This window comes from Fukomys damarensis, unplaced genomic scaffold, assembly GCF_012274545.1.
Source record: "Fukomys damarensis isolate Sample0158 unplaced genomic scaffold, DMR_v1.0_HiC HiC_scaffold_19, whole genome shotgun sequence".
Classification (NCBI taxonomy): Eukaryota; Metazoa; Chordata; class Mammalia; order Rodentia; family Bathyergidae; genus Fukomys; species Fukomys damarensis.
In genome coordinates this window covers 59,743,321-59,753,284 of record NW_022900931.1, presented here as the reverse complement: position 1 = coordinate 59,753,284, position 9,964 = coordinate 59,743,321, and the positions used below count along the sequence as shown (strand labels likewise).

At 51.2% G+C, this 9,964-nt stretch overlaps 2 protein-coding genes across 4 annotated transcripts in view; one reads left to right on the top strand and one right to left on the bottom strand.

The window, feature by feature from the left end:
* The window catches only part of Itpkc (inositol-trisphosphate 3-kinase C), an 18,106-nt gene extending 9,471 nt beyond the window's left edge, over nt 1-8,635 (bottom strand). Inside the window, exons 1-4 of one of the 2 annotated variants that reach the window (XM_033765799.1) lie at nt 8,183-8,635; nt 6,920-8,054; nt 2,240-2,339; nt 63-276 (exon numbers count right to left, since the gene is read on the bottom strand). In XM_033765799.1, coding sequence (XP_033621690.1) covers nt 63-276; nt 2,240-2,339; nt 6,920-8,054; nt 8,183-8,187 — 1,454 coding nt within the window. In that variant the 5' untranslated portion in view covers nt 8,188-8,635. Of the gene's footprint in view, nt 1-62; nt 277-2,239; nt 2,340-6,919; nt 8,060-8,182 lie in introns of those variants that run through there. The other variant, XM_010614458.3, reaches the window with a different exon arrangement.
* A 487-nt stretch (nt 8,636-9,122) lies between these two features.
* The window catches only part of Coq8b (coenzyme Q8B), a 19,957-nt gene continuing 19,115 nt past the window's right edge, over nt 9,123-9,964 (top strand). Inside the window, exon 1 of one of the 2 annotated variants that reach the window (XM_010614453.3) lies at nt 9,123-9,336. In XM_010614453.3, coding sequence (XP_010612755.1) covers nt 9,298-9,336 — 39 coding nt within the window. In that variant the 5' untranslated portion in view covers nt 9,123-9,297. The other variant, XM_033765800.1, reaches the window with a different exon arrangement.

The following is a 9,964-nucleotide window of genomic DNA, read 5'->3' as shown; positions in this document are numbered from 1 at the left end:
AAAAACAAAATAAATGCCGACCACCTGCCCTCCACCCTCCTCTAGGGCTGCCCTGACCCTACCTGCTGCCCATCTTGCAGTCCATGATGGAGGGGCCTTCAAAGTCAGCCAGTAGATCTTCCATCTGGTTGAAGGCCTGGCCGGCCTGCTGCACCGTGCCATAGTAGGTTGGCACAAAAGGCCGCAGAGGGTCTCCCATTAGCTGTTCCAGGCTGCGCTGCTCGCACTGACAGAAACGTTTCAGAATCCGACCGTTCGCTCCTGCCTGGAAGTTCCCTATGGACAACGGGACCAAGAAGAGTCAGAAACAGAACTGCAAAGAATCCCCCTGCCTGTCTCCTCCCTCTATGCCTCCTATCCAGGCCACTGTCACCTAGCCTGACCCTCCTGCAACGCTCTCTCTCCCGCCCCTCAGCTCTCAAAACTCTTGGCTTGACGTGGAAAAGGAAGGGGCTGTTTCAGTTCTCTGTTCACAGCAGTGTGTCCTTTTTTTTGTAATTTGAGGTTATAAGCTCAAAACTGTGGGAATTTTGTGAGATTTGAGTGGACAGCATGACTTTCCAGAGTTGATCTGCATTTGCTTCTGCCTGGAGTTCCAAGGTGCTAAGAACCAGGGCCCATTTAAGTTAATTCATAAATCTGTCATTTCCTGGACCACACAGACAGTGAGTATAGACTGGAATTCCAAATTTTCATTGTGGCACACTCTTATTTTCAAATTATATTCCCCAAAGATGGCCACAACAGCCTCCCCTGTTCTACTTAAGATATTTAACCTCTAGCCCTTCACAAAAAGTGCTATGTGCTCGGAGGCGTTTGCTAGGTTGTGGAGGAAAACTAGAACAGTTGCTTTTTGCCGAAGGCCCATTACCCTCTGCACACAGAAAGAGGTCAGCAATGGACAGTTACGAGGGGCACTTACGAGCGGCTGTGTCTCAATTTCTGTAACTTTTTTTTTTCTTTTTTATGTGGTGCTGGAAATTAAAGCCTGGATCTTCCACATGGTAGGCAACCAACCTTATACTAGGCTCTACCCACTAAGCCTCTATATACATTGTTTTTTGTGGTACTGGGGATTGAACTCAGGGGCTCATGTACAACCACTGCAACCTGAGCTACAACTATAGCCCTTTTTAAAAATTTTTATTTTTATTTACTTTTTAAATTTTTGGCCGGGGATGTAGCTCAGTGGTTCCGCTGCCTGCCTGGCAAACACAAGGACCCGAGTTCGATCCCCGGTACCAAGAAAACAAGAACAAAAAAAAAATTTTTTTGTTTTATGTATTATTTTGAGACAAGATCTCCCTATGTAGTTTAGGCTAACCTGGAACTCAGGGGAACCCTTCTGCCTTGGTCAACCTCCTGAGCTCTGAGGTTCTGGGTGTGGATCACCACACCTGGCCAAATTTTTATTTTTATTTTTTATTTTTTTGGTACTGAGGATCAAACTCGGGACCTTGTTCTTACGCAGTAGGTGGTGGAACCACTGAGCTAAATCCCCAGACCGCAAATTTTTATTCTGAGACAGGGTTCTGCTAAATTTTTCAGGCTAGCCAAGCATGGTAGTGCATGCCTGTAAACCCAGCACTAGGGAGGCTGAGACAGGAGAACTGCTGTGAGTTTAAAGGCATCCTGGGTTACAAGGTGAGGTCAAGGCCACACTGAACTATATAGCAAGACACTGTCTCAAAAAACCAAATAAATAAATAAAGCGGGTGTATAGCTTCAGTGGTAGAGCATTTGACTGCAAATAAATAAATAAAATTATAAATTTCCCAGGCTGGCTTTGAACTCATGATGCTCCTGCCTTACCCTCCCAGCTGAGATTATAGGTGTGGTCTACTGCATCTGGCTATATTTTGGTTTTAACTCTTCAAGTAACCCTACAAGGTAGGTAAGATTTCTGTTAACTAGAGGAGAAACTGAGGCCCTGAAAAGAAAAATAACCTGCCCAGAATCACCTGTGAATACGGAATAGAAGTAGAATTTGAACCCAGGCCCATCTGTCCCAGAGTTGGGGTTCTGCCACCACCAGAATACAGCACTAGGAAACACCTCCCACCCTGGTGTACAAATGCCCAGGCCCAAGCCCAAGTGTTCTTCATAGGAGTCTCACAAGGTGGGAACTGTCATCAAGCCCATTTTGTAGAAAAGGATACTGAACCCCAGAGAGCAGCCCTTTACCTAGCCTGCGCACCTCTGCCCAGCCCTGCCCACCTACCACCTTGGTTCTTCTCACCAGCATGTCCGGAAAGCTGGACCCAAGGATAGTGTTTACGGAATGAGACCACAAAAGGCGAATACTTCAGAACAGTCTTCAGCTTCTTCCATGGTTTGCTCTGTGAGGGGCAGAGCAGAGTGAGGTCAGGGCCAAGGCCAGGGAGGAAAGGAGAAGAGAGCGCTGCCATAAGAGGGAACCAAGGAGCTGGGAGGGGTGGCACACGCCTGTAATCCCAGCAGTAGGGAGGCTGAGGCAGGAGGATTGCAAATTCAAACAAGCCCATCTCAAAGTTAAAAATTAAAAAATGGCTAGGGATGGAGCTCAGTAGAGAAGCCGCTGGGTTCAATCATCAGTAAGCTAAATGGGGTGAGTGATCCCTACTTAGTTCAGCAATCATAGGGTCTCCAAAGACCTCAGCAACGGTGGGAAGATCTTTGTCTCTCTCTGTCTCTGTCACCACTTTCTTAGTATCTGTGTCTCTCCCTGTCTTTGTCTTATGAGTTAAGGATAAGCTAGGTTATGTTACAGTAAAAACTGCAGATCAGTCTGCTTCCCCCAAACACGTACAGTGCCCAAACACGGAAGGCCCAACTCTGCTCCCAAATCAGGTCCGATCCAAATGCAGGAGTAGGTGGATGGGGCAGAAAGAAACAGAGACAGATGACAAAGTAAGGACAGAGACAAGGACAGAGATAACATCTGTGGTAGTCATGACAGCTGCTCCCCAAATCTCTCCCGCTCTTCCCGCTTCCAGAGATGACCTTGCCCTCTTGAACCAAGGTCAACCAATTGCTTTAGCCAAGAACTATGCCCAGAAGTTCTCTTTGGGTTGGGAGGCTTCTGAGCTACTGCATGAGACTCCACTGGGGATAAGTGTGCACCCCTAAGTGAAGACAGCAGGTAGCACCCACCATTCAGCTGTGACTAACAAGGAGAATGAACAAAAACAACCCTTTGCTGTTTTAAGTCACTCAGACCTGGGGACTGCTTGTTACCGCAGCAGATCCTATTTACCCTGACTAACACAGACACAGAGACAGGCACAGGGTGGCTAAAAGAGAAAGAAAAACAGACAAGAGTCACACATACAAAGAAATGACAGAAAAGGGTGGTTCAAAGCAGAAAAAACAGAGCAAGAGCAAGAGAGGGGTGGGGAAAGTGAGAGAGCAATAGGAAACCAGAGAAGGGCTGGGGGTGTGACTCAGTGGGAAAACACTCACATAGTACGCACAAGACCCTGGGTTCCATACCCAGGACTGGAAAAAAGCAGCAAGTAGAAATCTGGACTTAATTGTGGGTCCAAGAGCATGACAGGGTCCAACACGAATACACATACTAACAACCAGATACGTTCTCTACCGGGGCACACAGCAGCACTTAGCAGGTATTGGGAGCATGGGTCATGGCCAGAGAAGGAAGTCGTGTGTGGCTCATCCCCCGAGACACACACAGTCAAGGGAGTGTTCTCTGACACAGCCCAGCTACCCAGCACACATCTAACTGATGGGGGGCTATGAAACAGGGAATCAGGGTGTTGGGCCCAGGGATACAGGAAGGGCTATTCCCTCCCTTGGGGAAGAGGTGATTAATCAAGGTTCCTGTTTACTAAGCACCTGGAACATTCCAGGCCCAATGACAAAGACTCAATGTATCATACTCTTTTTAATCTGAAAAACACAACCTCAAGAAGATTGCTGTCTGTGTCACAGAGGAAAAAAGCGCTCAGAGGAGCAGGGCCACTTGTCTAACATCACGCAGCTCTGGTCTGACCCCACTGCCTCTAAACTGTACCCACTGCTCTGCTGCTGTACGAGCTCAGAGGGTGTCTCTGTCACGACTGTGTCCCTAGTGCACAAAAAAGTGCTCCACAAATGGTGCTTGGAAATAAGTTATGTTGAAACTGTCCTTTATTCTCAGACAGATTATGTAGCCAATCTCTCATTCTCTCTCTCCCTCTCTCTCACAGTACTGAGGATTGAACCCACACCCCCAGTGCATGCTAGGGAAGTGCTCTACCACTGAGCTACACCCAAAGCCCTTTCTCCTATTTATATTAGGTCCAAGGGTTAATCTGTGCTTTTTTTTTTTTAATACTAGGGATTGAACCCAAGCCTTCATACTGAGCTACATCCCCAAACTTTTAATTTTATTTTTTAATTGTTTCATTACTTAGTATATGTTTGAGATACATAATGAATACATTCATCCTGGGGAGTCAGTACATGTACAAAATGCATTTTTAGTCTTTCGTTCCTTTTATTTTTTTCTTTTGAGACAGGCTATTACCAAATTGCCCAGGCTAGGCTCAAACTTGTGATCCTCATGCCGCAGCCTCCCAGAGGGCTGGGATTATGGACAGCTAAATTAGTTAAAATATAGGCAGTCAAACAGGGCTGGACCCTGAAAGTCAATGCAGAAGATAAGAACATATTATAATAGTGACTGGAGGCCCATTCTATAGTTTCAAAACAAGGAGAAAAGACTACACCCATCCCCTAGGGTTGAACAGCAGTGACAGATATTCTAGATAGGCATCAATCACCTTGCGTGGGGGACCAAAACCTCCTTAGCCCACTCCTTCCTGGGAAATCCTTGTTCTTTCCCTGTATGCTTGCTAAACTGACTTGCGTCCCCATTTAATCTATATTACCTAAGTGACTACACTTGTCATCTTATTGGTTGACCATAGTTTCATCCTATTTTGTGATTTTTCCACTGGATCAATATTATCTAAGTGACTATACTTATAATCTTATTGACTACAGTTTTGTTCCACCTTATCTCCTCCTCCCAAAATTGTAGTTTTGCTCCATAAAACTACCTTGAGAAGCGGGGTCCCAGGGCAACCCTCTTTCCGGACTCCCTGCGGTTCCTGTTAGACAGAAGCTGTCGTATCATTCTGTTTTTCCTACTCATAACTTCCGTTGTCCCTAGAATTCATCAATTTAGAGAACATGAACTTGGTGTATTGGACACCTGGCAGATCGAGAGTTTTGTTTCCTTTATATCATTTAGAGGTCCATATGTCATCCTATGTCATACGCCCTGTATCACTGGAATTGCAGGCATGCCTCGCACCGAGCCAATCTGGGCTTTCTTAGATGGTTTCGGGCCCCCTCCCCCAGGAAGTCCTCTCTGATAACCCAGATCTGGCTGGTCACGTTCTCTGGGCTTCCTTCCACCATCCCAGCCCTGACCACTCTGAGCTGCCACTGTCTGGAGAATTTTCTGTTCCCCCTCTGAATGGTCAGAAGGAAGGGAAGGAGAGAGGGCAAGGAAAGCCAAGCCTAAGGTCAGACGAGATTTCAAAATTACAGGAGAAGGAAGCAGGGCACGTGGGCAGCAAGAACAACTTGAGCAACATGTGGAGGCAGGAAAGCAGCGGGGCATCCGCGGGACAGCGTGTACTCAGGCTTCGGGGCAGCACGAGTCAGGAGCCTGGGAAGAAACTCCCAGACAGAGGCTCTGCTCTGAAGGAAGCACTCAGCTCCTGCTCACTATCAGAAGTCCCTGGGGAGCCCTGGCAGGCACCAGAGCAGGGAGTGTCTGGTCAGAGCTGGACCACAGTGGCAACTTGCGGAAGGATGAGGAAAACAGGAGACGGAGAGTGCCGGCTATCTTTCTTGTTGCTGTTGTTGTTGTTATTATTAGTCACCCACTTCCAGCTCAGCTTGTGCTGTGATGCCAAGCAGTTGAGAGCCCAGGCAGAGAGAAAGAGCCACAGCAGAAAACCCCAGAGGGTCAGCTCCTTTGCCTGCGCACCAGCACGTCCAGGCAAGTCTGATTCTCACAGCTGTGGCCACATGTGGGGACACGCAGGTCTCTAAGGGAGGCGTGTGGGGTGAGGGGGGATCAGAGCAGCCTCCAGCCAGGGGCCCCAGTGCCTAGGGAGGGCTCAGAAGGCAAGTGGATGGACTATGGGTGGCGCTCCCAGCCCCAGGTGAGGCTGCAGTTCACACCTGCGTCTGCTCTGACCCTCCCTCCCTGAACCTGCCCTGCCAGCCCTTCTGATTCACCAGGGGAGAACCACACCCAGCCTAGGGGAGAGGGTGGAGGAGGTAAACAGGAGTCTTCAGGGGGACAATAAGGACAGTGAATGGGTCCCTGGCTGGGCCATGGATCCCTGCACCTTTGGAACTGGCACAGCCTTTCCACAATCTGATAAATGTGGGAGCCTCCACGCTTCCTAGAAAGACACAAATGGGCTAAGAGTTGAGGACGGTTCATGATCCTGTAAGGCAGCCACAGAATCCAGGTTCATGATCCTGTAAGGCAGCCACAGAATCCAGCCTGGTTTTTGGGGAAGAAAGTGCACTGTATCTCCCTATTCCTTATCCTTCCGGGATTGGGAGCCACAGATTCTTCAGAGGACTCAACAGAAGTCATAGACTCACTGCAAAATTACATGTATACCCACAGAGATTCACACAATGCTGCAACTTCAGGGGATCCTGGTATATCTGTCAGAGGTCTTCCACTGTAGACCACAGAGCTAGAGATAGTAGGGGAAGGAGAAAGGAGGGAATGTGTTGGGGGGAGAGGGCTGGAGTGGGTTAGTAACCTTCCCCTCCAACAGAGGAGGTCAGCGCATAGAAGATTCCTGGAGATGAAAGCGTAAACTGATAGAGAACTTCCCAAGCAAAGGCAGGATGAGCGGTGTGGAGAATGTGACTCTGGGGCAGAATAGTTCCCACTCACCCCAGACCTGTCCTCAGGATCGCTGGCAGTTCCACCTCCGGCCACCAAGTCATCCTCAGACTCATCGAAAGAGGAGGCAGAGGAGAAACCCCCACTGCCCCCCTCAATCCGAGAGGGCAATCCCATTGGCTGGGCCTCAGGCTCAGGGGTTTCAGGGGTGATAATAAGGCGGGGCACAGGGCACAGGGCACTGCACTCCCCGCCAGAGTGCTGGTGAGTCTCCAACTCCCCAGGCTCAGTTTCCTCCAATGGGTCATCTTGATTGGGCTCCCCGAAAAGGCAGGCTGTTCTAGGTCCTGTCTGGGGACCATCAGTCCTAGGCTGTGTCCAGGAGCCATCATGAGTCTCTTGTTGTATTGGGAAACCATCACTGCTAGGCTGCTTCCAGGCTGTTTCAGTATTCTGTTGTATCTGGGAGCCATCAGTGTGAGGCTCTGTCCAGAAGCCTTCAGGATCCTGTGGCATCCTGCAGCCATCAGCATACAGTTCTTTCCAAGAGCCATCAGCAGTCGGTTCCGTGGAGGGACACCTTCCCTCTGGGTAAGCCTGGAGGTTGGACCTACTTTGATGGGTCCAGGGGTTATCAGCCCAGGGCTTCACCTTCTCTGGCTGGGTCTGCCACCCAGCTATTTCTAGCTCTGTCCAGGGCTCATCAACCCCCGGCTGTGTCCAGACGCTGGCCCTCTCTGCCTGAGACTGGAGATCAGGTCCGTGTATGTCAGCCCAAAAGCCATCTGTCGCAGTCTCCTTCCAGGCACCGGCTGTCTCCAGCTCTGACTTGCAGCTGATCTTTTCTGGATGTGTCTGGGAGCCGGATCCCTCTGGCTCCGTATTTTGGCCAAGACTCTGCGTCTCTGCTCCTAGGCCAGCTGCTTCGGGCTCAGCCAGTCCATCTGAACAGGGTTCTCTCTGTGGACTTTGAGTCCCTGGCTCAGGCCCGAGGCTGGACCCCTCGGTCCAGGCCCGGGGCCCGCCCCCCTCTGACCGCTCCGCTAGGCCCCCAGCGCCAGGCCCAAGTCGCTGCAGTCCTGGCTGCCGTCGTCGCCCCCCTCGCAGCGCCTCCAGCCCCATGCGGGCCGTTTCGGGCAGAGTCCCAGCCTCCGCCTCGCTCAGGCTCCCCCTGCACGGACAGCGCCTCATGCCGGATTCCTCGGTTCGGGCTTAGGCCGGCGGGCCTGCCGCTCCTTCCCCTTTAAATTCTGAGAGGGGTGTGGCTGCGTAGCCCAGACGCGCGGGTTCCGGCTGCGAAGCTCCAGCAAGCGCCTCATGCCGGATTCCTCGGTTCGGGCTTAGGCCGGCGGGCCTGCCGCTCCTTCCCCTTTAAATTCTGAGAGGGGTGTGGCTGCGTAGCCCAGACGCGCGGGTTCCGGCTGCGAAGCTCCAGCCCGCCTGGCCTGGTAAGGGTTAACCGATACTCCGCCTCCCAGGGAAAGCACGGATCCCCGCCTACCGGACGTGACGCAAGGCCGGGCCAGGGCGCTTCTTCCAGTTACGTCAAGGGGGCGTGTCTCTGCCCCAGAAGCCGATGTAGGCTTCGTCATGAGGCTCCTGGGTTCCGGAGGCTCCCGGAGAGTACCCCTCCCTATACCCTGCTCCCTTGATTAACCCAGCCTCCCTGCATCCTCGAGTGACTTCAACCTCCCCGCAGCTCCTAGTGATAAGTCCGGCCGTGCACCCTCTTTACAAGTAGCGGGTGGAAAGACTCAAAGACTTGGGATCCTATGGCGTGAGTCGGAGAGCCGGCTCTGACACTTCTCATCTGAGTTACCTTGAGCGAGTGACTGACGCCCCATCGAATACGTATTCCGTAGGAAATCTCATGGTTAGATAGAGCACCTGTTCTGTAAGAGGCCATGATAACGGGTTCACAACTTCTATAGTTCGAAATTTACAAATGAGGGAGCCTTTGTTTGTAGTCCTGGTTCTATCTGATTTGACCGCATGGACTGGAAACATGTAGTGCCAGTCTTGGCATTGTCAGCCACAGCCAGTAGAGTTCCTCGTCACAGGTGTTTTTTGTAGTTTGCCCCGGTGATGAACTGCCCTCATCTCCTGAGTCAGACCCTCACCTTTGGAGGGGGGCAGAGGGTGGATTTAGTTCTGAAATTGAGTCACCCAGAGGAAGGTCGATGGGCACAGACCCAGGGCTCCAGAATGAGTCATCTCGGGCCAATGGGAAGTCAAAGACGGGCTCAGGTGGTAACTTTCTACACTTTGGGAAGTTGAGGTCCGGAGAGAGAGTAGGGCTCTTCTGAGATTACACAGCACGAGCATAGAGACAGGGAGGCCTCATTCCAGACGAAAAGGGGTTGGACAGTAGGAGCGGGTGGCTGTTGGGGGATACGTCTGCATTTCTCCCTCTGTCAGTAGTGGGAGAGATGTCCTGGCCAGCTGTTTCTGTTCAGACGGTGAGAATGGTGAGTCGCTCCAGTACACACGCGCACAGATGGCTGGAAACTGATTTCCTGGGATGCGAATGTTCCCGACTCAGTGCTGGGAATCTTGGCTGAGTGTGTTCTGGGAAATGTCAGGCCTGCAGGAAACAGAGGGCCCCTATTCCAGCCATCCTGCAGGTGGGCGGGGAGCAGAGGGAGCGGGGTGTGTGAGGGAACAGAGGCTCAGTGTGCAAGTGAGGGGAATATGTACACGGGAGAGTTGAGGGTGTGAGCAGGAGACAGTTGGCAAGCAAGGCAGGGGATTTATATGCTCAAGTAAGGAGGTTGGGTGCCAGGGTGTGGGTGTTTGTGCAAAGTGAAGGAGCTCTAACTGCAAGGGGAAATGTTTGCTCAAAAGAATGTATTCAAAGATGTTGAGCCTACCATACCAAGAGTAAAAAGAAAAAGGGTGCCTGTGAAAATGTTCGTGCAGAAAGGTGTGGAGTTTGTGAAGGGACAGTGATGTTCACAATACAGTGTAGGGAACCGAAAGGGAACCCGCGTGCGTGAGGCTCTGAGAAGTGTGGAAGGGATACGTGCGCGCTCCCACAGTGCCCCAGAAATCCCACCTAGACCCCAGCGCAGGTCCTGGGCCCCGCCCCCTGCCCGC